We start from the raw sequence: 27,021 nt of genomic DNA on the forward strand, positions 1-27,021 counted from the left end.
TCTTTAATATGGAATAGAGCCTTTAAAGTACCAACCGCAGAAAGTATTTTCTCTGGCAAGGAAGCTGTATTTGTTCTCTCTCCTCCCTTCCTCCCCTCCTTCTCTCTCTCTCTCTCAAGAAAAAAGAAAAACTTTTTGGGGGGAGGGGCATGCACTTGCCATCCATGTTTGTCTTAAAATAAGGCCCACTTTTCAAACTTTGTCTTTAAGTAGGTCATTTAAAATGTGCTCAGGGTTGTGTAGATCGTTTACAGCAGCACTCAGTTCTGGAAAGACCCTTTCCGCCTTACTCTTGCCATTACCTCCTTTCAGTCTCCTTATTTTTGCTTGGAAGAGCGCACGGAGCCACTGCCGGGCCACCAGTGGAGGGTCTGAGGCCGCCCTGGGGAACGCAGGTCTCCCTCGGGTCATTCCTCTCCTAGCTGGCTGGGTTGGGCTCTTCCAGAAGGTGGGTGTAAAAACGTGCCTGTGGCAGATTTTAACAGAGTTGGTGGGGGGTCCTGAAGTTGCTGTCTCTGGTGATAGAATGACACTGGACATTCTGACTTCTCTCCCGAATGTTGAGTTCCAGGGGCGCCTGGAAAGAACGACGGGGGGGGGAAAGTCTGTCTCCTTTTTACGTGATTGGGCTGCATGCCAAACACAGGATGTCAAGCAGGTGCTTTGCCTCGTTCTTCTGTGCTCTCTGGAGGGGACAGGACAGCCTGGAGGAAGCGAGGTGGGAGGGAGGACGGGGCTGAGAGGATCTGGACCTCAATCTGCCCAGTGTCCAGCCCAGGCGAGCCATCTGTCCCTGTTGTCCTCTGTAGAAGGGAACGCCATGCCTCACGGTGGTTACAGGAGTCCTCGCCGTGAACCTCAGAGGGCTCGGCCGGCTCTCCGTGGAATGCTTCTCAGTGGGCACCGCCCGGGCTCTGGAGGAAGGAGCCTCATTAAGTTGAGCTCTTAACATCCCGCATGTAAAATCACTACCTTTATGCAGCTTAACTGCACTTGCTATGAGAATTATAGCGCTTGGCTTTGACCCACTGTACAGGGGAAAAATCCGCTGTTGTTTTAAAAAGAGATGGACGCTTTCCTCCCCTGCTGTTTTCCAGTGCCTTTTGGATTTTTTAATTTTTTTTTTGAAATTACAGGTTTTACCAGAATTGAGGTTGGTTGGTTGATTGATTGATTCAGATGACAATAGAATATTCCTAGATAAGCCATGCCTAGAGAAGCAGTGTTTGGATAGAGGAAGAAATTGGACTCTGACCATCCATTTTCAGGCACCGTGAAGTTGAAATCAAATCGTTCGCTACGAGGTCATTGTCGCAAGATTGTTTCTCAAAATAGATTTAGGCTCAAGCAGGGGCCCACTCGTTTTGAGCAGAGTTTTAGTAAAATATTTTGTAAATCTAGATTTTGAGCAAAAACATTTTTGAAGCATTTGTGGAGGTTCATTTCACACATCTCTTGAGCCCCTGCTGCGTGTGAAGTGCTAAACCTCAGTCACGGGAGCGGGGCCGTCCCCGGCAGTCCTGGGCCTCCCTCATCCGTATTCACAAGAACACTAGCTGCTATTTACCAAGCATCTTCCACACCAGGCCCTGTGTGAAGGGTTTTCCACGGACAATCTCCTGTCCTCTTCATAACAACTCTAAAACGTAGGTGCCATCATCCCTATCTTTTAGGCAGGGACCACAAGGGAGCAGACAGTTTAAGCAGCGTGCCCAGGGTCACCCAGCCCAAGGCGGGGTGGCGGGGTCGGGAGGGGTGGTGCAGCAGGCTGGCGGAAGTTCAGGCACAGTTCCGGCTGGAGCAGACTCACCTCTCCACTGCCTCCCTGGGTGGAGGGTTCAGGGTCGGGGCTTCTGGGATGAAAACTCAGCAAGGATTTTGAATTTTTCTCTACCATCATGCAGGGAGATCCTTGAAGAAGGTGTGCGGAGGGAGAAGGGAGGGCTGGAATGAAAGAGGAGGAGATGCCCAGGCACTTAGAACTTAGTTGGAGTGCTCCGACTCTCCTGTTTGCTTTGCTTGTTTGTTATCCCAAGGAAGTTGCTTGAAGACGTTAAATAAATTTCAGCTGCCTTAGATTGAGATTAATGTTTACTCAAAGTAGCTTTCTTTGAAAAAGTATATAAGCCGGTGAATTTTTGGCCAGGGTCCTACAATGCACCGTGTACCGTGTTATTTAATGCGTTGGTCCAAAAGACTCCTTGTTGCCGAGCATAGCGGATAGACTGGAAAATAACACAAGTCATGAGGTTGGCTTTGGGACGGGGGACAGATCTCCCTGGGGTGCTGGGGGTCTCTGAGGTGACCACAGGAGATGAGGAACGGAGAGGCAGATGCGCAGTCGAGTTCCTTCCCGTGGCATTCGGTGTGTTTCCACTGAGCTGTGCGGCCACAGTTCAGCGATCGGTTTGCTGATGTGCCGTCTTGTCGAGGCCTGCGTTCCTCTCTGTTAGCGCGGCCCAGATGGGGCCTGGTCCGCGGTGGGCGGGATCGAGCGTGTCCGGGGGTCCTGCGTGCCCTGGTAATTGAGCACGTGGTGTAGCCACCGGGCACAACCGGGCTTCCTGTGAAGGCTAATATTAGCTCTGAGGAGTACCGTGGTTAAGAGCCAAGGGGTTGATCTGTAGACGTCTCCCGCATGGAGGCGAGCCCTGGGTCGCCTGCGGCTTCATCAGAACATCAGGTGAAACTCATTCCTGTGATCTTGGAACAAGCCGTCCCCGAGGGCGGACGCTCTGTGTCCGCCTTGTAGCGCTCACGGCGGGAGTTCCCCGTCGTGCTGGACGTCCAGCTTTGCCGCGGGCTGGCCGGCAGCCGTCCGGGGTGTTCCTTCAGCCGGGGACCCCACCGGCGTGCGCCGGTCACAACAGCCGACTTTTCCATTCCTCGTCCTCCTTGTAGAGAGCCGAGGCTCCGCCGGACGGAAGAGGGCCAGCGAGAACCAGCAGGACGCCTCGACGCACTTTCCAGTCCGCGTGAGCCGCAGCGGCCAGAGGGAAATCCTTGGAGCCGGGGTCAGGAGCCTGTGGAGGAAGCATCCTGCCTTGTGACCGGAGCTCCGTGGTCAGTGCGGCGTAAATGGCTCCCCTCCCTGCCGGCATCCGCTTCATCATCTCCTTCTCCCGGGACCAGTGGTAAGTGCTGGCACCAGCCAGGCCCGCTGCCCTGTGCCGGTGACACCGCACGGCCGGTGGCATTAGGAAGCCCCGCGGGCGACCGGCCTCCCTGCGACCTTTGAGTGGCCTGTCAGTGGTGCACACGTGACCGGGATTGTTGCCAAAGCGTCTTCCATCTTCGCTTCTGGTGGTGACGGTGTTCGGACCCCTTCGCGGTCTTCGGTAGTTTCCGTAAGGACCGCAGTCTGCGCAGAAAAATGGCCACTGGCTCCCGGCAGGAGTGAAATAAAAACAAAGGGGCTGCGGGTGAAATGAGCACATTAAGTCCAAAGTCAGCGAGCGGCTCAGCGGGGGCAGAACTTGCTGGGAGAAAAAGAGATGTAAACAAGTTAGATGCAGGCCCAAACACCACTTTCTGTTCTGAGGGCAGCCTCTCCTGGCATGTCCTTCTCATGGTGGGTTCAGGAACCCCGGGCTCCTTGGAGGAAGAAGAGGGTGAGGGCAGCCTAGAGTCAGGCTCTGCATCGTCTGGCCCGCCCTCTCAAAGGCTTCTCTTCCCTGCTGATCTCTATCGGGAAGGAACAAGATTGCCTGTACCCTCTTAGGTTCTTTCTTTGGGGGCATGCGAATTAAACCACAAAAGACAAATGTGATCACATATGTATGGGAGGTTTCAGAAGAGTGTGACTCAAAAGGGCTTATTTGCCATCTTAAGGGAAGAGGAGGAGGAGAAGACGTGTGGGAAAACCAACGACGTTCTGGAAAGGGTGAAATGGGCCCTTAGGGACTAGGTGAGAGATATGGTAGTGCTGTGGCTACTTCTCATTTCCAGTAAGAAGGGTCGTCTCCCCTGGTTGTGCCCAGGGAGGGTTTCGTGACACTTGAGTTGTTCTAGGTGGCTGTGCTTTCGGGCAGGTAAGAGATTTCAGGAACTCAAATGCCTTCTATTCAAAATAGTTCTTATGCCATAGTGGTGTATTCTGGACGCTTCTTCTCTGCCACGACAGCCCACTGGTGGCATCAGTGGGCTCTTCCCTGCTTCTCAGGCCCCTGCTGGTTGGTGGGCACCCACGGGGTCTCCGGTGTGACCGCAGACATTTGCCTCCTTTCCAGAGTGGTTCCCGTGTCACCTCATTTCATGCCTACCAGTAACCCGGCCACAAGGCTTTACACACTTACCTTTCATCTCCTGGGTGCTTCTCTTCCGTTTCTTTGTCTGTTTTGTAACTCTCTTTTGGTACAATGTTTAAACTCCCAGAGGAAAATTACAAGGATATCACAAAGAACTTGGAAGAACCCCTGAATGTCACAAATTCTTTTTCTTTTTTCAGGTCGAGGCAGGGCTAGAACAGAGCTTCTCACACTTTAGCGCACATGTAAATCACCCCGAGAACTTGTTAAAATGCGTTGCTGACTTGGGAGGTCTGGAGTGGGGCCAGAGAATCTGCATCTCCCAGGGGATGTGGAGTCCGTAGACAGTACTTGGGGTAGCAAGGATATAGAGTATCACTTCCATTTCTGCCTCAGACTTGCTCTTTGACCTTCAAAAGTTATTGAACCTTTCTGGACCCAGCTTCCTTCCCTGTAAAAGGAGAGAGCCGGCTTTAAGGTTCCTCCGAAGGGCTTTATGTTTTTCTCCCAGCACGCATTGCCCTTCCTAACAGCACCTTGATGTCCTTTGGGGACCTGACTTCCCTCCTGCATGTGCAGTTGTGGGAGTGACGCAGGCTGGCTGGGTCCCTGGACCCAGAGGGGGGCCCACAGGGCCAGCCAAGAAGGGCTCTGGGTTTCACACGGGATAGAAATGAAACGTGAGCCCAGAGGAAGTAATAAACAGAGTTTATTAAAGGTACGGAGAGAGTGTGGATACAGACAGAGCATTTGGGAGACTCGGAGAGGAAAGAAGAGGGAATCTCCTGTTTGCTTGGGGCCTGGGGTTTTTATTGATGGCGGTCTAGTGCCTCTGTCTTCTCAAAATCCGGGAACAAAGACCCAGACGAGTGCTTAGGTGTCGTCCACCAGTCACTGATGCCCTGGGGCCAGGGGTCTTGGTTGAGTCCGCAGTCCTGGAAAAACATTCATGCCGTTGATGAGGACCCGCCCAGTCACTCCTTAGATGTCATCTCTGGTGCTCGAAGAAGACTCCAGAGAAGTCATTAACTTCTTGACCTTGACAAGGAGGACATATGTTACCTGTTCTGTAACAGGTGTGTAAGGCGGGGGTGTAGGCCTTAGCAAAAAACTAGAAACAGGAAAAAGACAGAAAAGAGCAGTTTTTTACGGGGTCCCTTTAGTTTCCCTGTCTCAGCAGGTGAGTAGGTCTCATGCTTCCGGGTCTGTTATGGTGGCCAGCGGAGGCCCTTGAGGCTCTGTTCCCGTGGCGGTTCTCACACAGCCCACGTCCCCCGGGAGGCAGGGTAGGACCCAGGATGGGCTCTTGGTCTCTCCTGGGACGTTCAGTCTTTTTTGTTTTTTACTTTTTTTTTTTTTTTAATGTTTAGTTTTGAGAGACAGAGACAGAGCGCGAGCGGGGGAGGGGCAGATAGAGAGGGAGACACAGAATCCGGACCAGGCTCCAGGCTCCGAGCTGTCAGCACAGAGCCCGACACAGGGCTTGAGCCCACTGATCGTGAGATCGTGACCTGAGCCGAAGTCGGACGCTCACCCGCCTGAGTGCCCCCAGAGCCCCCGGGACATTCAGCCTTGAGGGTCTTGAGTAGAGTGAACCTCGGGCAGAAGTACTCTTGAAATGCAGCTAGTCCACCGTCCATCAGCATGGAGCCTGCTTAAGAATCAATCAGTCTCTCTCTCTTTCTCTGTCTCCCCCCACCCTTCTCCCGTGCTCATGCGCACGTGCCCAAGTTCTCTCTCCAGAAAAAAAAAATGAAAATAAATGATACTAGGAATGGATGATAGCCCATTGGATACACTAAGAATCTAATGAGTAAGTGAATGCACAAACGGGAGAAGGGAAGCCCCTCCCCAAGTGGAATGCCAGCCGCTAAGTAGAGCAGCCGGGCCCGCGATGGCACACCGCCGTCCCGTGACCGTCAGGATCACTGCTTCAAGCCTGAAGCTTCCGTGCACACATTGTTGAGGAGGCGGGAGGGACAGGGCGGCCGTGTGGTCTCCCCGTATGTCCCCACGGTTCCTCCGTTAATTGCTTAGAAAAGGTGTGGCTCTCCCTGAGGGACAGACAGGGGCAGACAGCCCCTTAGCCAAGTGGCCACTGCTAACACCACACCGACATCCTGCCTCTGCTTTAGGATGCTCTGAAAAGGACTCCCGTCACCGCTAGGCGCGGTTTCACTGTTTCCAGATGAAGCCTGTGGACTGGTGTCTGTGCCAAATCGTATTGCTCCGTTACCCTCGTCTAAAGTATGCGTCATTAGTTGCATACAACTCAGAGCGATAACGCTCAGAGGAGGAAATGGATACTCTGCCCCGAATCTCTCAGGTGGCAGCAGGCTGCTATCCATCTGGGGACACCTGCGATATTCGAGAACGTGTCCAAGCAGACTCTGGAAGTGCACACCTGTCCTGGGCTGTCGCTGCCGAGACGTGCTCTGGTTTTGCTAGAGACGTGGTGTTAACCCGCACGCTGTTCTCGTGGTACCGATAGACGCGGACGAGGCCACCGTCAGACGTCCCTACGAAAAACAGGCGGAACAGACAGGAACGAAAGTGTCAGGCAGCTCATTTGTAAGGGTTCCTGTTTAATGTCCACAAGCCTGTGTGTAACACAACACAAAAATAAAAGCATGGGATGGTGTCCGTTTCCCAAGGCTGCTGTAACAAAGGACCACAAACTGTAGGGCTCCCGACAGCAGAAATTTCCTCCCACCGTCCTGGAGGCTGGAAGTCAGAGATCCAGGTGTCGGCTGGTCCGCAGGGTGCAGGGAAGGCCCCCTCCTGCCTCTCCTGGCTTCTGTGGTTGCTGGCAATCCTTGGCTTGGCTGTGCCTCTGCGGTCACATGGCCCTCTGCCCTGCCTGTCCCTGTGTCTTCACACGGCCTTTTATAAAGATTGCAGTCATTGGATTTAGGATCTCATTTGATTTGAGGAATCAGGAGGGCCGCGTAGGACTTGGGTCCCATAACCCCGGGTAACCCCGAGGAAGTCGAGCGTCTGCTCCCTCTCCAGGACAGGCATAGTGACGTGGCTGCTGTGGCCAGGCCTTCTGGAAGGGGAAAAGTCGACCTCTGCTGCGGGCTCTTCCCCCTCCCCAAGTCCCACGTAAACAAGAGGAGGAAAGAGAGGGAGGAAGGACCGTCGGCCCTGACACCGGCTGAATCAAAGATACGGCTTTCCTTTTTGGGAGACACAGTTTCCATCTCCAAGAAAACTCCAGTTTGCTGTGTATGTTCACCCTTCGCCCTGACTCCGGGACAGCTTCTCTCAGAACGCTGCCGGCCTCTCGGCACGTCCCCTCCCCAAAGACGCTGATGCATCACAGAAAATTCAGATTGGTCTGGAAGCACGTACAGCTCCCCTCTGCGGCCCCTGTACTCAGGGGGCGTCCCCCAGCGAGGGGCCGTCAGGGGAACGACCTTCACCCACCAGGCCCTGCACTGGTGAGTGCCCACTGTAGAACTGCCAGTTAGGGAAGGAGGCAGCGGCCCGGGGAGTGAAGTTGGAGGCCCAGGGAGGGAGGACAGCAGCCTCGAGGTGGAGGGTGGAGGCCCGGGTTGTCCACTAAGTCCCAATAACCTGGACGGACTGCACCATCCAGGAATGCAGGGTAGGGTAGGGCCCCCGAGCTCTTCAGATGTTATCTGGACGAACCGAGGAGCTCTTTATGTCTGGGTTTTTTGACTCTATTTAATAAACATGTTAACGTATTTAATAAAAATCAAGTATTTGTAAGTAGGATATTCCGTTTATGTCTGGGTGGAGAGTAGAGAGCGTGAACCCAAAAGCCACGCTGTCAAATTCCTGAGCGGAATGACGATGAAATTCGGATTTCTCCTGGCTGATAACACACTCGTGAACCGGTGTTATATAGCATCCTCGAAGGCTCCAGATGCTTCTCTCAGACTCTGGTCCGGCAGATGCTGGAGCTGACTCAGTCCCAGACCGGTGTTCATACTCCTTGTGGAGACTGGAGAAGGGAGCCCTGTGCCCAGGTGAGGGCAGGTCCGGGTCCCTGTGGAGGTGGAGCCCCGACTTGCCCCCTTCTGTCACCCGTGCCTCCACCGGAGGTCACTACCCACCAAAGTGGACACTCTTGGAAACTCACTGGCCTTTTCAGACCAGAAACAGGCAGGTTCTTCAGGGTTTCGGGCTGCGCCTCCCGAAACGAGGGGCCTGCCTCTACCTGAGAGCAGGTAGAGGCCCCTGCTCTCATCTCTTGCCGAATACTCTTCCTGCTCACCTGTCTCCCTGTCTGAGAAATACTTTTGCAGAAAGTGGTTCAAACTCTAAAGCTGGAAAAACTTTTATCTTCTTACACAATTATCTTTTCTTGAGTCTCTGATTCAGATTCATTTCCGTCTTACTCTCGGTTTGCTTTCCGTATAAGCCGAGAAGAGCAGCAAGGCTTCAGGCCAGGGTTTCCTACGTCATCGGCCTTGATCGTCGCATGTCCGCATCGCTGACTTTCTCGTGCAGGTGCCTGAGATATTTATATTCCTGCATTTCTTGTGTCCTTCTACCAAGTTGCACAGAAACAAAAAAGTAAAAAAATAAACAGGATCCGAAACACCCAGGATAGCAGGCTTACAAGAAATTTGCAGTTAATTCTGTTACAGACTAGATGACGGTTTCTTTCTGTCTACTTTATGGACTCTGTTCATGTTCCACATCTCAGATTTCTCTTTGTAGTCATTTTTTTTTAACGAATATTTAAATAGCTTCGATTTGGACAAAAGTGGCAGATTTTTTATTTTTTTATTTATTTATTATTTTTTTTTCAACGTTTATTTATTTTTGGGACAGAGAGAGACAGAGCATGAACGGGGGAGGGGCAGAGAGAGAGGGAGACACAGAATCGGAAACAGGCTCCAGGCTCTGAGCCATCAGCCCAGAGCCTGACGCGGGGCTCGAACTCACGGACCGCGAGATCGTGACCTGGCTGAAGTCGGACGCTTAACTGACTGCGCCACCCAGGCGCCCCTAAAAGTGGCAGATTTTTTTAATGTAATATTATGGCCATCCTGCATACAGGATTAATAACGATATAGGACTGAATGAACAATATACAGCATAAGACAATTTAAAATGCATCCAGTACAGAGGTGCCCGGTGGCTCAGTTGGTTAAGCGTCCGACTCAGCTCAACCGATGATCTCGCGGTTTGTGAGTCTGAGCCCCGTGTTGGGCTCTGTGCTGACAGCTCAGAGCCTGAGCCTGCTTCAGATCCTATGTCTCCCTCTCTCTCTGCCCCTTCTCTGCTCGTGCTCTGTCCCTCTCTTTCAAAAAATAAAATAAAAACATTACAAAATTAAAACACATTAAGTACATTAAAATACAATACAGTTACAGTGTTTTAGTATGTATGTATTTATTTACTTACTTATTTTCATTCTGATAAGTGCCCTCCTTAATCTCCATCACCTACTCACGCTTGCCCCCACCCACCTCCCCTCTGGTGACCATCAGTCTCTATAGTTAAGAGTCTGTTTCTTGGTTTGACTCTCTCTCTTTTTTCTTTTCCTTTATTCATTTGTTTGGTTTCTTAAATTCCACATGTGAGTGAAACCGTATAATATTTGTCTTTCTCTGACTGACTTATTTCACTTAACGTTATACTCTCTAGTTCCGCTCATGTCACTGCAAGTGAGTGGCAAGATTTCACTTTTTTATGGTTGAGTAATATTCCAGGTTATATGTATACCACATCTACCTTATCCATTCATCAGTTGGTGGACACTTGGGCTGTTTCCATAATTTGGCTACTGTAGATGATGCTGCTATAAACATAGGGGTGCACATATTCCCCTGAATTCGTGTTTTTGTATTTGGGAGGTAAATACTCAGTATTGTGATTCCTGGGTCATAGGGTAGTTCTATTTTTAACTTCGGAAGGAACCGCCATACTGTTCCCTAGAGTGGCTGCACCAGTTTGCGTTCCCACCAACAGTGCACCCGGGTTCCCCTTTCTCTGCATTCTCACCAACACCTGTTGTTTCTCGTGTTGTTGATTGTAGCCATTCTGACAGGTGTGAAGGGATATCACAGGGTAGCTTTGATGTGCATTTTCCTGATGGTGAGTGATGCTGAGCCTCTTTTCATGTGTCTGTTGGCCATCTGGGTGCCTTCTTTGGAGGAGTGTCGGTTCATGTCTTCTGCCCATTTTTAAATTGGGTTATTCATTTTTGGGGTGTTGAGTTGTAACAGTTCTTCATATATTTGGATACTAACCCTTTATCAGATATGTCATTTGCAAATATCTTCTCCCATTCAGTAGGTTGCCTTTTCGTTTTCTTGATTGTTTCCTTTACTGTGCAGAAGCTTTTTATTTTGATGTAGTCCCAGGAGTTTATTTTTGCTTTTATTTCTTTTGCCTTGGGAGACACATCTAGAAAGATGTTGCTATAACCGATGTTAGAGCAATTACTGCCTATGCTCTCTTCAGGGATTTTTTAAAGTTTATTTATTTTGAGAGAGAGAAAACGACTGGAGTAGGGGCAGAGAGAGAGGAGAGAGCTAGAATCCCAAGTAGGCTCCACACTGCCAATAAGAGCCCAACACAGGGCTCAAATGCACAAACCGTGAGATCATGACCTGAGCCAAAGTTGGACACTTAACTGACTGAGCCACCCAGGCACCCCTCTCTTTAAGGATTTTTATCTCCTCAGGCCAGTATCTCTCATGAATATAGATGTGAAAGTCCTTAACAAAATACTATCAAACCAAATCCAACAATAAATCAAAAAAATCATACACCATGATCAAGGGGATTTATTCCTGGGATGCAAGTGTAGTTCAGTGTTCGCAAAACAATCAGCACGATACCTTACATCAATAAGAGGAAGTATAAAAACCATAAGATCATTTCAAAGCATGTCAAAATGCTTTCAAAAAGTATTTGACAAAGTATAACATCCATTCATGATAAAAACCCTCAACAGAGTAGGTCTAAAGGGAACGTACCTCAACATCATAAAGACCATGTATGAAAAACCCACAGCGAACCTCATATTCAGTAGGGAAAAACAGAGCTTTTCCCCCAAGGTCAAGAACAAGACAGGGATGTCTGCTCTCACCACTGTTGTTCAACATAGTACTGGAAGCCCTAGCTTCAGTAACCCAACAACAAAAGGAAATAAAAGGCATCCAGATTGGTAAGGAAGAAACAAAACTCTCGCTATTTACAGGTGACATGATAGAATATATAGAAAACCCGAAAGACTCCACCAAAAATCTACTAGAACTGATAAATGAACTCAGTAAGGTCATAGGATACAAAATCAATTTACAGAAAACTGTTGCATTTCTCTTTCTTTTTTTAGCATAATTAGAGCATTTTATTTATTTTTAGTTAGAGAAAGAGCGTGAGGTGGGGAGGGGGCAGAGCAGAGGGGGAGAGAGAGAGAATCCCAAGTAAGCTCCACACTCAGCGCAGAGCCCAACGTGGCGCTCGGTCCCATGACCCTGGGATCACACCTGAACCAAAATCAAGAATTGGACACTTAACCGACTGAACCACCCAGGTGCCCCTGGTGCATTTCCATACACTAACAATGAAGGAGCAGAAACTGAAATTGAGAAAACAAATCTGTTTACAATTGTACCAAAACCAACAAAATGTTGAGGAATAAACTTAACCAAAGAGGTGAAACACCTGTATCCTGAAAACTATGAAACATTGACAAAAGAAAGTCAAAATGGTGCAAAGAAACGGAAAGCCATTCCACGCTCATGCATTGGAAAAACAAACATTGTTAAAACGTCTGTACTACCCAAAGCAATCTATAGGCTCCACGCAAACCCTATCAGATACCAAGAGGACTTTTCTCAGCCCTAGAGCAAGCACTCCTAAAATGTGTATGGAACCGCAAAAGACCCCGAATAACCAAAGCACTCTTGAAAAAACTGGACGCGTCATAATCCCAGATTTCAAGAGACACTACAGAGCTGTAGTAATCAAAGTCGTGTGGTACCGGCACAAAAATAGACACATAGGTCAGTAGAACAGAGTAGAAAACCCAGAAATAAATCCACGATTGTAACGTGTGGTCGATTAATCTTCAACAAAGGAGGCAAGAATATGCAATGGGAAAAAGACGGTGTCTTCAACCAATGATGCTGGGAAAACCGGACAGTGACATGCAGAAGAATGGAACCGTACCACTTTCTTACACCAGACACGAAAAGAAACTCAAAACTAAATATGAGACCTGAACCATCAAAATCCCGGAAGAGAGCACAGGCAGTAACTTCATTTTCTAGCTATGTCTCCGGAGGCAAGGGAAACACAGTGTACTCTTAACGCATCTTGTATTCATTTTACGTCACCCCCCACCTCTGTTCTGTGTTTCAGGTACAGAGCCTTCATTTTTGTTTTGACATTTTTGCTGTATGCCAGTTTCCACTTATCCCGAAAGCCTATCAGCATAGTGAAGGTAAGAAATCATAAAAAGCACCCCGTTTCATGTCCTGCCTATAATTTCCGTAAGGAACTTGTTACTTTAGGAACGGGTTTGGGAGCGAGGGAGGGGGTGGGGGGTGGTGGTGAGACAGTGGAGGAAACAGACGGTTTAGAAGCAAGTTATCCTCCTTGGTTTCTCTTTTCTGAAATGAACGTCTTCGAAGTGTTTTTAGGGTTTGTAACTCCAGAGGTGCCGCATTAGTCGACGGTTGCAGATTTCTAAAACTTCGTTAAGTATTTATTCTGTCCTGCGTGAATTTTTCCCTCCAGACACATCTAATCTGAAATCGTTCCCCAAGGTGCTTCTCCCGTCACTGTGCTCCGATCCTAAGCCTGGCCGTGGTGGCCCCGCTATTCTTAGAGCCACGAGCTTCTGTTTGAGTGACGGGTGAGCACCAGGTGACGCTCAGCAGGGCACTTAACTAGACTTCAAGAAGAGAAGATTCAAGTAGACAGTCCTATGTAATAGTCAGTTTAAACTGGGGAAGGAGCGAGATAATTTTCTTACCCTCACAGGAACGACATCATTTTGCCTATAGACTGTCAAGGCTTTTGACTCTTGGTTGTAGAAGGAACAGGAAATTGTTTGTTGCCAAAGATCGCTTAGTCAGAACTCGATTGCCTGCCCTCTCACCCTCTGGTCCTGGGCAGGGACGCAGATCGGGCACCGTGATTCTGACCTTTGTAGCCACGCTTCCTCCCTTCCCGCCCAGAGGCCTTCAGGCCAGCGGGACAGGGAATGCCGAACACGGCCATCGTTCTGTGGACAGTTTTGTGTTCCCTGCTCTCCAGTAACGCCCAGTGGGTGTTAGTTAAACAGCATCCATCTACTCAAAGGATCCTACAGTTCGTCCTTGACCCCCAGTTAGCAGGAATCTTCCGTGCCCTTCACGTCACTGGAGCTTTCAATATACCGAGTTTGAATGACTGCGGGGGGATGTGATGCACCCAACCAGGGACTCTAAAATCATACCAAGGACCCGCCACCACATTTCAATGCTACCACTCACTCCTTGTCTTCCTTGTTAGGGAAGCGCACATACGGCTCAAGGAAAGGCAAGTTCTAAGAACGGAAGAGGCCATTGGAGGGGTCCCGGTGAGCGCCGTGGGGCTGAAGGAGCTGCTGGGGGTTCAGCATTGACCTTGGGTGGGGGGCGAACGCCTAGAGTAGGGAGGGTGGGCTCTCACTGGCAAGCCCCGCCTAGGGGGCAGAGGCTCCGTGCGAGGACACAGGAGGGGGCGCCGGCCGCCACAGGACCTCCTTGGCGGGACAGGACACTTGGATTCGATTCGCTATCACAAGGGGCCCCTTGTGAAACCCGTTCAGCCAGGAAGGGATGTAGCATTGTTGTGGGGCACCCTCCCAGCTTCCCCGCCGGGAGCTTGGGGCTTACTGATGAGGCGGTGTCCCATCAACTCCTATGTGAGTATTGCATCCGTCAGGGTGCCTGCTGAGCCCCGTGGCAGGGCAGGGTGCCCTGTTCATCGTTTGACAGTCCTCGCAGCAGGCCTGGGGGCTCGGGAGCCCAGTCGCCTCGTGCAGGGTGGCGCAGCTCCAGCAAATTCCGCAGGGTCTCTGCTCTCAACCTCTGTGCCGCGGGCCCGCAGGGTGTGGAGTACCTGAGTACGTCCGCAGCCTCGCACCCGGCTTTTCTTTCACACGCGGATTTTCAGGCTTAGCACCTGCGATGGGCTGAGCTGAGGTTTCTTCTTCTCAGGTGGATAAGGTTGGCCCACTACCTGCAGCGACCTAAGCTTTATAACACCTGACAAAGCGCTCACGTGCTTGGGCCTCTTCTGCATAAAACGAGAAGTAGGGATGATTCTGGGGACACAAGGAATAGTTTGAATTCTCTGCAGCCTGTATTTCCTAACACTTTATAAGCAACACAAAATTAAAGTATATTTGCTTACCTGGAATTGGTCACCAGGTAGAACGGTTCTCATTCTGTAGAGTGACAGGTTCTCATTCTCGTTCTGTAGAACGGTTCTCATCTGTAGAGTGACAGGACATATGTCATGTCAGATTTAGACTACCCTGTTTGGACTCGCCTTTAATCACCATTGAGGCATTTCATTTGTCTCTGATTTTAGTGGAGCGAACAGAAAGCAAAGATGACAGTGATGGAGAGCCGGGGGCACAGCCCTCCCCCTTCCCACACCCTGTCCCAGCCCGGCCTCAGGCCACGAGGCTGGGCACTGGCGGGGCCTGCTCCAGGCACTGGGTGCCGCTGGGGGCTCTTTCTCCCCAACGCACCGCCCCCGTGGGCCCGAGCATACCTGAGGGCAGGGGGCTTCTCTGGGGAGCCGCAGGGAGCCCTGTGCCCCGCGGGAATGGGGACACCCACTGGTTTGAGTGTGAGCATCCGGCCCTCCCTGCACACACAGGGCCTGTAGGAAGGAAGGTGTGAGACCCTCAGCAGCAGACAGAAGACCGCCGGGAAAGCTGGCCACGGTGCACGCCGTGGGTAGAGCGGCCAGTGTCCCGGTGTGCGGGCTTCATTAGAACACAGCAGCGTTTGTTTTTTTTAAGTTCATTTATCTATTTTGAGAGAGAGAGAGAGAGAGAGAGAGAGAGAAAGCACGATCAGAAGAGGGGGAGAGAGAGAGGAAGAGAGAGAATCCCAAGCAGGCTCCACACTGTCAGTGCAGAGCCCAACGTGGGGCTCGATCCCACAAACTGACGTGACCCGAGCCCAGATCCAAAGTCAGATGCTTAACCGACTGAGCCACCCAGGTGCCCTGCCGCAGTGTCTTTTTAACTGAACAAAGTCTCCCTAGAATATATGTGGAAAAATGTGCAAGAATTAATGACCAAGGAAAAATTAAGCCACCATGATCAAGTTTTTATGGTACGCCTGAGAGTAGACCAAGAGGTCAGTAGAAGAGACTAGAAACGTGGCGTGGTCGACGGAGGTGCTGGGAAAAGTGTAGCTTATTTAGCAAAAGGCATGAGCACAGCTGGCTACTCGGCTACAAGAATGAAGTGGGGTCTCTGTCTTATACAAATAGATGGGTACATTAAAGAATTAAATGGGGGGGGGGCGCCTGGGTGGCTCAGTCGGTTAAGCGTCCGGCTTCGGCTCAGGTCATGACCTTGCGGTCCGTGAGTTCGAGCCCCGCGTCGGGCTCTGTGCCAACAGCTGAGAGCCTGGAGCCTGTTTCAGATTCTGTGTCTCCCTCTCTCTGACCCTCCCCTGTTCATGCTTTGTCTCTCTCTGTCTCAAAAATAAATAAACGTTAAAAAAAAAAAAAAAAAGAATTAAATGGGAAAAATAAGTATAATTCCAAGAGCGAAAGTATGTCCATCTTAGAGGTGTGGAGTTGGCAAGCCCGAAGGCGGCCGGCCAGAGGGGATAGCGGGCAGGGTCGTTCACGGACACCCGGTGGCCGGGCGAGAGCGGTCACGAAGGCGAGCGAAAGTGGCCCCTGATCGCATCACTCCCGCTGTCTAAACACTTGCCCTCGTCACGGCAGCGAGGGCAGGGAGACGGCCAGGCGCTGGCAATGGGGACGCCGGGCTCCCGCCTTCTGGGGACCATTTTGTGAACCGTATCTCTTCCGAGATAGAATATGCACCCTTCAGCCGCGCTGGGACCCTTGCCCATTAACCAAAAGCGCCGCCGTACTTAAAATCTGCAAATGTGTCTTTACTGTGGCACTGTTTGCAATTTCAAAAAGAAAAAGGAAAAATCCTACATATTATGTGACCCCAGTCAGCAGGTGAAAGAAAGTCTGAGTAAATTATGGCCAGTCCATAAGCTGATATACGCAGCCACTTAAAAGAATCACAGGGACGCCTGGCTGGCTCAGTCAGAAGAGCGTGCGGCTCTCCATCTTGGGGTCGTGAGTTCGAGCCCCACGTGGGGTGTAGAGATTACTTAAATAAATAAACTTCAAAAAGTAAAGAAACAAGTATTAAGAAACAAAACGATAATTAATCAGAGCCAGACCAGGTGACACGGGAAGATTTCTAGAGCTATTTTGAGAGGGGAGAGGAAGGTGTACTTAACATCTATATAGAATGGTTCCGTTTTTGAAAACCAGAGGATGCACAGGAGCAGAAAGCCCCCCGCCCCCTTTCCGTGCCCCTGTGGCAGCGGGCGTGGGCTGGCGGCGCGGTCCTGTGGTGCCAGTGGTTCCCGCAGACCAGCTGAGCACACGCAGGGCCCGCCGCCCTTCCCGCGGTCAGCCTGTCCCCGCGCTCACGCTGCTCTAGCAAGTTCCGTGGGCTGGGTGGCTCACCAGCAGCAGACGTGTACTGCTCTCAGTCCTGGGGGCTGGAAGTCCCAGATCGGGGTGCCAGCGGGGTCCGGCCTGCAGATGGCCGCCTCCCTGTGTCCTCACGTAGGGGACCTGCCGTCCTCACAGAGGCCCCCGCTCCTGCTCCATCACGGGGGCGGGGGGCAGGTTTCAACACAGGGATTTGGGGGAACACAGGCATTCAGACCGCCGCAGGTACCGGAACTTTCCTTTCTCCTTTAGGACTTCCTCTGGATAATGCCTTGGCAAGTTCTTTTAACCCAAAGCCTGATAAAAGGAATGTAAAGGACTAGTTAAAGCGAACGGGCCCACGCCACCTGGTGGACCACAGAGAGCTGACCACACGTGTCCCTGCATGTGGACTACGTCCGCACTCACACGTACACGCGTGCACCCGTGCTCTAATCTAAGCTCTCACTGTGCCGTCTACAGGGGGCACAACCACGACCCCTCTCCTGGGGGCGTTGACAAGGCCGGCATCCCACCCTGACCTGCCGTCCCCATCGTCACCGCCCTGAATTCCTGACCCCGGCCTGGTCCCCGCCCTGGTCCCTGCCCGGTTGGTTTTCTGCTCAGTCACCCAGAACCAGCAGCATCACTGGGGCCTGGCAGGCCTGAGAACCCAGGAGGTGCCCCCCCCCCCCCACAGTTGGGATGAATGAGTGTATGAGGCTCGTGGCTCAAGTTGAGGCTTAAACAACAGTCTTCCGTAAATGTGCGTCCACGTACAGATACGTGTGCCTAAGTCTGTGTGGGTGTGAGCGCGTGTAGAACGTCGGTGCCTCGGAAAGGCCATGCTGCCCGCTGATCCTGCGTGGTTCCCTCTTGTTGCCCACTGGTAGGGGCACTGGGGGAGGGGCCAGGGCTGGAGATGCATCCGCAGACGGGACAGAGAGCACCCGCACCCCACCCCTGCCTGCCCCTCCCCACCCCCACCCACCTTGTGGCCCCGCGGCTGTTTTCGTGGCTGCTTGTCGTGTCCCCCCATCCTGCGGACACCAGCCCCTCCCGCCCCCGCCCCCACCTTCCAATCCCCGTGGCACCTGCTGTGTACTTTGTTGCTGTCCCGCCGTGTGGCACGTGGGCAGCGGTAAATAACCTGGAGGGTCGTGTACCTGGAGCCTCCAGGCCACATAGTCTCCTGATTGCTTGGCTTTTAATGACCGCCTGGTGTCACACGTCCATTAATTTTGTTACCTGTGGAAACATTCGCGTAAAAATTGGCAAGGGCCAAGGACTAGCCCCCCGTCGCTGTCACACCAGGGTATGAACCCGTTCCCCTGCTGAGGGTTTTTCTGATCAGATCCTCTTGGCCTAATTCATCCTTAACTTTCCCTCACACACCGGGTGTGGGAATAAAGCTGGTGGCTGACAGCCAGCACGTGGCGACAGAAACAAGCATCCTCGGGACCAGTGTGAGGTCTTTGCTGGCTCTCCTGCAGCCCTTCAGCCGCCCGGAGGGTGGAGATCGCGGTTCCGGTGGGAAGGGTGCGGGCTGGGGAAGGGCTCGGCGCAGCCGCCGGAGGCTGGAGTGAGTGGGGGGCCCCCTGCCTTGGGGAAGTCGCTGTGCCCTCTGAGAGTCCAGGGGAGAAGCGGGAGGCCAGCCCCGTGGCACCAGAGTCCCCGCTCAGAGTCCCCCTCATCACAGGACAACCAAGATGAAACCCTTTTCTGCTTGTTTATGGCACAAGAAGGGATCCTTCCTCATCTTTCTTGGTCCCAGGGGATGTGGAAGCCCCGCTTGGAGCCGTGGCCCACAGCCACCTCCTCCCTCGTTCCGTCTCGGCAGGCGGGTCAGCGCCCGGCCTGCCTGCTGCTCTCTCGGCGACGGATGGACAGCGAGGGCGGTGAGGCACGGGGTCTGGCCCAGGGAAGGGTGACTTCTGCGGGGAGAGGAGGAGCCAAGTATGAACCCGGGGGAATGGGGAAGGGCCGCCTGCTGTGTGCAGGGCAGGGGGACTCCGAGATCCCGGCCAGCACAGCCGGCCTCCGGCCCCGGGAGGGTGAGAAGAAAGCTGTCTTGGCAAAGACTCGACTGAGTTTGTAAAGCGGAGCCTGTGGAGAACTTTTAGGGCGAGGTTTGAATGCTAGCAGAACGCCCAGTGCTGATGACAAGCCACGGGACCACAGAGTGGCTGAGTCCCATGTGCCCTGCCAGGCCTCGGTGGCGTGTGTCCGTGCAAAACCAGGAGGCGTCCAGCCCAGGCTGACCACAGCCCTGGCAAGGGCAGCCGTTCGCAGGAGCCTCTTTGGTGACTCCCTCTGGAAGAGACGGGTGCCAGGGAAGGAGGCGGTGGGCAGGACATGTGGCCGCTGTTCTTTCTGGAGCCAGCTTTCCTCGTGAACCCCAGACCCCTGCCTTCACGCTGCGGCTCCGTGAAGAACGCCGCTTGGGGCCCTGCTCCCACTAAGGGCCACTCCCTGCCCTTGTGGTTGCCTCCTTTCTGCCCTCACTCACACCTGGGGGATTACTTCATCTGAGCCCCTGGGAGCAGAAAAACCCAGAAAATGCACAGCAGGCGGCAGGGGCGCCTGGGGAGGGGAGACATGGACTGTGGGGCTGAAAGGCAGACTGGTAGACAGGTGGAGGTTCCCCGTAGCAAGACGGGCCCTTTGCTGGAAGGGGAGGTCCTCTTGTAAGGAGCACCCCGCGTCCCCTGTGCCCTGCACACAGCCCCGGTGCCCACTCCTCCGGCCCTCCCTGGTGCATCCATGCCCTGGAACAGCATCACCAATCCCGCTAAGTTCTGCGGCTGAGGGGGGCCAGCCCTGTCTGCAGGCGGGCACACTGAGGCAGGTGGGAGCGACTTCCTTAGGCCCCTGCACCTGTCAGCCAGAGGGCTCCCGAGCCTTACACTCCTCTGCCCCTGGCCCGCGTGCTGGCTCCGCGGACAACTTTGTGGGTCGGTGGCCTTGTGCCCCAGCTGTCCTGTTGTCTTACTGAGGCTCGTGATTTGCACATGGTGACACCCGCAGATCTGAAGCGTCTAGCCTGGCAAATATGCGCAAGCCCGAACGATCCCCAGGTTAGGGTCTGGCCCCTTCCAGCTCCCACTGCAGGCCCCGTGTGCCCCGCCCCCTTCGCGGCCCTCCTGCTGGTGAGTGAGTGTCACCGCTGCCACCTGGGGCTAGGTTCTGTCCTCCAGTGACTGACCGAGTCTGCCCTTTGCGCTCCTCGCGTCAGGCTTCTTCTGATGGGAGGTTCATCCTCCTCTTTGCTTGGACCTGTGCCTTGCTCTCCGGCTTTGCGGGGCATTTACTCGGGTGTAAATCTGGCACGATGAGGCCGTGTTTGCAGTGTGGCAGGCGGTGCTGGGCTGGCAGCAGGCAGCTCTCAGCTGCGTGGTCGTCTCTGCCGCCCGACCGTCACAGGCCTGTGTTGGCTGTGTGTGAGTTCGGGGCTGGGAGCGGCAGAGGCCCGAGCAGCCCCGGTCACCGCAGGCATTCGGTGGGTCGTGCAGACAGACCGCCCCGGCGGGGGCCTCGCTCCCCCAGAGCGTGGTTGCCCTGGGAAGACCGAAAGGAGGGGATGGCTGTTCCAATGCCGCGAGCCCCTGAACCTGGCCTGAGCACGCTGTCTCTGCTGATGTCCTAGGGTGAGCTCCACAGGTACTGTGCCGCACTGAACGAGGGGGACGTCGAATTGAGCAGCCAGAGCCAGAGGGCCAGTGACACCCCCCGCCACCAGCCACCAGACAACGAGACTGACTGCAGCTGGGCCCCGTTTGGTGAGTTCTCCGTCTGTCCACCCCGGTGCATCCCGATCCTGACGCGCGCCGTCCTGCGGCCTCTCGCGTGGCTAGACAGCCAGTCCTGAAAGCGACAGGCAGCCTCACCGATGTGGGCGGCACTAACGGTGTTCCCGGACGTGACTGCCTGTCCGGGGACAGCTCTGTCCTGCCACCCGCTCGCCTCCTCCCGCAGCTACTGTGCCCGCGGCACCTGCTGACGCCCGGGAGATCCTCTTTCTGGGGAAATCTGCTCAAGAGGACTTGTATTTTGCATCTGTCGGGGCTGAGAGCCAGGCTTTGCCGAGCGGGGACCGTGCTGAACAGGAGAGGGAGCCCCCAGAGGTGTGGGGCGGGGGCTGGCCCGGGGCTGCTGCAGAAAAGCCAGATTAACTCGGGAGGCAAAATGAATAAAAAAACCACCTGCTCCCCATGCACAGTGGGGATTTTCTCTAATCCAGATGACGTCTAGTTAGTGATTATTTGAGAATGTGGCAACTTTCTTTCCCTTTGTCCAGAAGCCAACCGGATGTCCTGCCACATTTCCTGTGTTCAAAACCGTCCCTTTCTCCTCCTGCGTCTGCTGCCCAAGTGTAGACAGCAGGCATGTGCACTTTATCACCCGGCCCCAGAACACAGACTGGTATTTGGTGGAAGTAGGCCATACTCACTGTTTCCTGCTGATTTTCACCCTGTGTAGACCAGGACAACTACCAGCAGCTGCTCGGGGCCCTGGACTACTCGTTTCTGTGCGCATACGCCATCGGCATGTACCTGAGGTGGGTCTGCCTGCTTCTCAAGATGCTCGTCGTTCTCGTCCGTTCGCCGCAGGACATGTCTGCGGGCTGCTTACCGCCCTGGCTCTTCTCAGAGGGGAGGGTAAAGCGTGCCGCAGGGCTGATCAACACGAGACCGCCAAGCGGTGCGTGTAGACGCCCCGGATGTTGTGCTGCTCAGGGCGGGCCGTCCGGGGACGGCTCTCAGGGCCCCGGGCTTTCGGAGGCACCGTTAACCCTGCCGTGGGGTGGTCGCTGGGAACAGGGTGCTGGTAGCTCCCGGGGATCGTGTGCAGAGTGATCCTCTCCTCTGTCCCTGGGGCCACCATCTGTTCACACGACCCGGATCACTAGAGTCACAGCAGTTTAGGGCGTGTGCCGGGCACGTCCCCCTGGCTGCCCAGCTCGCCCCAAACAGCACCTCACCGTCCTCCCTGTGGTTGGGGCACGGACCCCAGAGACACGCAGCTGGGAATAAATCCGACTCAGTGCTGCCCCTCTTTGGGCCTCAGTTTCCCCTCTGCGAAATGGGCACAACAGTGGTTAACTCCCCGGATCATGGCAGGAGAGGATGAGCTAATCCGTGTGGAATGCGCAGAGCAGAGCCCGGCCCGTGGAGTGTTCCCAGCGTCGGTCACATGTGATTCTCACCCCGTCCTGCATCGACCCAGGAAGGTGGAAGTGTTATGTGGGTAACAGGATTTGTGATTGGCTGATTAAAAACTGGTATCGTGTCAGTCCAGCCGGGTTTAAAAAAAAAAAATTATAGGGACTAAAGGCCTTCAGCGCAAGGGGCTTTTGTTCAGAGACCCAGTGATCTTCAGAGCTTTGAGCATCGTGGGGACACCTGTGAGTGGTTAGCTTCTCTGTGATATCCACCCAGAGTGTGGCATCATCCAGACCTGCCCCTGCACCCCAGTGCAGGGTGGGGGTGGTGCCCGGTCAGGCACTTTCTGTTGGTGGAGTGGACGGCCCCTCTGTGTTTCATTTGCATAGCCCTGCAGAACGGGTTTGAATGAATGAATGTGTAAGTTTGGATACGGAAGCCTGTGGTGTGTGCCCCTCCCCTGCTCATGCTCTGTCTCTCTCCCTCTCTCTCAAAAATAAATAAAGCTTAAAAAAAATTAAAAAAAAAAAGAAAAAGCCCAAAGGTTGGACTGTTTTTCCCAGTTAGTAGAAAACGGTATTTAAATGCAGTTCTCAGCTTAGCATGATATTGTCCCCTAGGCAACACTTAGCAGGATCTGGAAACAAGGTTGGTGTCACAACCGGACAAGGGGTGCTTGGCATCTAGTGGGCAGAGACCGGGGCCGCTGAGCATGCTACGGCACAAAGAGTGACCCGACCCCACGGGTCAAGAGGGTTGAGGTTAAGAAGGCTTTAAATAAGAGGGTCTTACTGTTGCTTATGTATCAGCAAAGATAACGTGTCATGAAACTCGCCAATGAGGGTTTATTAACAAAATTCTGCCTCGTGTAGAATCCAGAGTAGACTCGTGGCTGTAACAAAGGCATACACTGCTTCTTTGGATGGCCCTTTAGTGACACTGTGACACGTGGCTCAGGAAATGGATCGTTTGTATGTCGCGTGAACCGCATACGGGGGCACCTACATCAGCCCAGACCTTCCTAGCAGGTGCGCCCTGGCCTTTGGTTCCCGGTATGAATCGGATGTCAGGTGGAATGGTGTCCGTTCCCTTAGGCCTTTTCTTTAGCGACTTGGAAGCAGAGACTAAATTTGGGCCCAGTGTCATATAGCAAGACTGGAGAACATGTGTCAGCCCTGGCTGACGGCACTAGCTCTGTCCTGTGATGCCCAGGCAGGTCAGCCAGCCCCTCTGAGACACGTCTTCTCTCCTCTGAAGCCAGCGGGTTGAAGCAGAGAACTTGCTTAGCTCTAGAACGCTCTTGAGTTTGTGACCGGTTTCTCCCCAGCTTAAAATCTGACCTGAATGTTGTTTCTAATTTTTTTTTTTATTTTTTTATGTTGATTTATTTTCGAGAGAGAGAGAGAGAGAGACAGAGCGTGAGCAGGCGAGGGACAGAGAGAGAGGGAGACACAGAATTGAAGCAGGCTCCAGGCTCCGAGCTGTCAGCACAGAGCCCGACGCGGGGCTCAAACCCACAAACTGTGAGATCACTGACCTGAGCTGAAGTCTGACACTCAACAGACTGAGCCACTCAGGCACCCCTGTTTCTAATTTTAAGTTACTTCCTCTGCCTTAGTCATTTGCCTCAGTCACCGGTGTGGTGTTAGGTAGATTGGCTTTATTTGGGGACTCCAGAAGGACAGGTTTTCTAGTGTATTGGTTCTTGAGATGAAAGACAGAATCGTGGAGATGGTTCCCAGAGCATTGTTCACGGGCAGGTAGGGGTCACTCTCCATTAAGTTTCTTGTTTATCCGGATCCCTTAACGGCCACGTGGAAGAAAATGTGACCCGTGGTTTCTCATGGCTGCATAAGCCTCCCAGTTACCTGGGATTATTCTGGGTTTTGTGCACTGAACAAGTGACACTGTCACGTTGCTCCTTGGTGGCCCTTCCCCTAAGGCGGTGAGAGGCCACCCTGCCCCGGGCCCTTCACCCACAGCGACCCCACCGGAGCACCAGACGGCTCTGGGAAGGAGCTGTCCAGCCAGCTGCTCATTTTGAGCCACCTTGCCGGTGGAAAGGAGCATGTCACCCCCTGTCCCTGACCTCACGCTCCAGTCTGTCTGTCTTCAAACCAGGTCACAGGTCAGCAGGTCAGCAGGAAGGCAGCTGGCAGAGCCCCTCCAGCCCGGCGTGTTAACGCAGGGGACTCGGTGACAGCTCGGGGGCGAGCGACTAACCGAGGCCACAACTGATCCCTTTCATGACACGCCTACATCTGCCCTTCCAGATGTTTGAACACTATGCACAGTTACTGGATGCTGTTTACAGAAAAACACGTTTAACTAGCAGGACGAGATTTTGGTTGTTTTAATTGGCAACCATCACAGGCAAGTCATAGTGTTTGAGGTTTATTACTTGATGGTTAGTGGCTTTTACTAGAAATAAAGTCCTAAGAGATGTTGCCAATTGCCAATTTCTGGTTAATAAGTGCTCCACCGGAGACAGCTGTGATGAAATCTTCCTGGAAACTTAGCGCATCGGAGTTCTGAAAGCTCAGAGAACAGCGTGAAAACATCCGGAAAGATCCGGACCCTTCACGTTGTGGGTGTGTTTGTTTTCTCATGTTCGCTTCTTTCTTCTCCGTCCTCAGTGGCATAATAGGGGAACGCCTGCCCATTCGGTATTACCTGACTTCTGGGATGCTGGCCAGTGGTGCTTTTACCGCCCTGTTTGGATTAGGGTATTTCTACAACATCCACAGTTTCGGCTTCTACGTGGTAACTCAGGTGAGGTCTGGGTCCGCGGCTCCCCATGGATGGGGTTTCCGTGATGAATCGGACTGGGCCTTTCTGCCACGAGAGAAGGCTGCCTGGGGGTGGGGGTGCACGGGGTCCTGTCTGCCGTTGGGGTCGGTGCTGGCACAGGAAGTTCTGTCCTTGCAGTAGCTGTGAGGCCTCCCTTAGTCCTGGGACCTGCCTCTTAAATCCTCCCCCTCCGAGCCCCCCACTGGGCACTGAGGCAGGGAGCCTGGGAGCCCTGCCGCCCGAGTGTGGGAGATTTCGTGTCCTGTGGCCCATTTGACCTGTCTCGATGGAGGGACACAGGGTGGCAGGGGTGGGAGGAAGGGAGCACTCTGGAGCTGCTGGCGGGAGGTTGGCGTTGTGGGCGGTCAGCAGGGCGGAGAGGAGAGAGCCTCACCGTGCTCCAAGGGGAGTAGAGCCAGGCCGTGGGCTCTGCCCTTCCTGCCGGCCCATCTGTCCTGGTGTGCCACTGCCCCCGCCCTGCCCCGCCCTGGGTGAACATCGACCACAAGTGAGAAATGACAGAAATACTCGTGCCCAGCCTCTGAGGCTCTCCAGAGCCTGAGGGTGTCATCAAATCATCAAAGCCAACTGTCCGGAATTTGCTTTTCAAATGTTGCCGTTGGACTTGAACAAGTTTGGCTGTTTTAATGACAACAGCGATTCACACTTTATAGTAAAATAAAAAACTAGAAGGAAGGAAAAAAGCTTCCCAGAGTCCCAGCTTGTTCCTAGAGGGAAGGCAAGCCGGACAGGCCCAGGAACGTTGTAGGGGGCAAAGGAGGGCAGCTCCTGTCGTGCCCTTGACCCCGGATGCCCCGGAGACTAAAGCAGACCTGCTCGCACTTCTTGAACCTTCTGAGAGCGTCAGCCCGGGCGCTGTTGAAACGTGGAGAAACGCTTCCCTGAGCTCTGCGTCCAGCTCGTTCTCCTCTCAGAGGCTCAGGCCACAGAAGTGAAAGCACTTATCTATGATTTCCATGCACGTGTGTGTGTGTGTGTGTGTGTGTGTGTAGCTGAAAACATATCCGTGGCTGTTGAGGCTCCCATCAAGGAGGGTTTTGCTGCCTTGCTGCTGTGGGAGTCCCCGCTGTGCACCCAAACTTGCAAAGAACCGGGGAAGCGAGCGCCTGTGAGCCTGGCCTGAAGACGGCCGCGTGTGCTTTCCCACCTGCCGTCAGCCCTCCTTTGCCCCTGTCACAGATCATCAACGGACTGGTGCAGACCACCGGCTGGCCCAGCGTCGTCACCTGCCTCGGCAACTGGTTCGGAAAAGGAAGGTGAGAAAAGGCACCCGCTTTCAGCACCATTTGTTTTTTAAGATTCTGACGCAAACCAGACCACATCATTTTTAGTCATTCTTTAGATCCGCTGCGGAAAAAGCCGCTTTTGCTAGCCTGCTCTCTCAAAGATGATTGACACTCTGGGGTTCTGAGATTCAGGTGGGCCTTTGTCCCTGTCGCGGGCTGCGGGAGCGTGTCGTTCTGCGCAGCTGGTCACCCGCGAGCCTGGCAGAAAACACGGAGCTTAGGGCCCGGCCCCAGGTCTTGTGAAGCAATAAGTATATCGTCCCAAGACAGGAAGGCACCTGGAAGGGTGACAGGTCCTGAGCTGCACTTAGTGTTTGGCGATGGGCCCACGGTCTGTGATTTCTGCATGGTGCACGGCGTGGCCAGGCCCGAGAGCACACAGCGCTGGGAGCCACGGGGAAAGCAGGGAAGCAGGGCCAGAACCCACCGCCGTGAGCCCGGGTTCGATCCTTCAGCCGGTGGGGTCCTCGACGTGAGCTTTTGCTAATGGGGTATCTCCTCAAACGATTGTATTTGTTTTTAAAGTTTATTTTTAGTTTTGAGAGACAGAGACAGCATGAGTGGGGGAGAGGCAGAGAGAGGGTGAGAGGGAGAATCCCAAGCAGGCTCCAAGCCGTCAGCCCAGAGCCGGATGTGGGGCTCCAACTCCTGAGCCGTGGGATCACGACCTGAGCCGAATCCAGAGTCAGACGCTCAACCGACTGAGCCCCCCGGGTGCCCCAGATGATTGTATTTCAGTTACGGAGGCACAAATGTAAATGTGGGGCCTTCCAAGAAGGTCAGGGAAAGGCTTCTTTCCTCTTTGTAAGCACAGAATAACAAAGCTCTGAGAGGGACGTGCAG

At 53.4% G+C, this 27,021-nt stretch overlaps 1 protein-coding gene and 1 long non-coding RNA gene across 10 annotated transcripts in view; one reads left to right on the forward strand and one right to left on the reverse strand.

Moving 5' to 3' along the window:
- SLC37A1 (solute carrier family 37 member 1) overlaps nt 1-27,021 on the forward strand; it is an 81,911-nt gene that overhangs the window by 19,367 nt on the left and 35,523 nt on the right. For 7 of the 8 annotated variants that reach the window (XM_086676050.1, XM_086676048.1, XM_086676049.1 and 4 more), the window contains 6 exons: nt 2,902-3,134; nt 12,600-12,681; nt 20,566-20,698; nt 21,399-21,477; nt 24,718-24,853; nt 26,072-26,148. In XM_086676050.1, the coding sequence (XP_086532176.1) occupies nt 3,079-3,134; nt 12,600-12,681; nt 20,566-20,698; nt 21,399-21,477; nt 24,718-24,853; nt 26,072-26,148 (563 nt within the window). In that variant the 5' untranslated portion in view covers nt 2,902-3,078. The remainder of the gene's footprint in view (nt 1-2,901; nt 3,135-12,599; nt 12,682-20,565; nt 20,699-21,398; nt 21,478-24,717; nt 24,854-26,071; nt 26,149-27,021) is intronic. The other variant, XM_086676051.1, reaches the window with a different exon arrangement.
- LOC147577645 (uncharacterized) lies at nt 14,995-18,512 on the reverse strand. Of its 2 annotated transcripts, none has more exons than XR_015240489.1 (3): nt 18,014-18,512; nt 16,953-17,237; nt 14,995-15,098 (listed from the first exon to the last, which is right to left on the reverse strand). It is a non-coding gene; the product is annotated as an uncharacterized LOC147577645 (long non-coding RNA). The 2 variants fall into 2 exon arrangements; XR_015240488.1 differs by lacking the exon at nt 14,995-15,098 and adding an exon at nt 15,162-15,249.

The sequence above is a fragment of the Puma concolor genome, chromosome C2 (assembly GCF_028749965.1).
Source record: "Puma concolor isolate L17-30 chromosome C2, mPumCon1.1.hap2, whole genome shotgun sequence".
NCBI classification, from domain to species: Eukaryota; Metazoa; Chordata; class Mammalia; order Carnivora; family Felidae; genus Puma; species Puma concolor.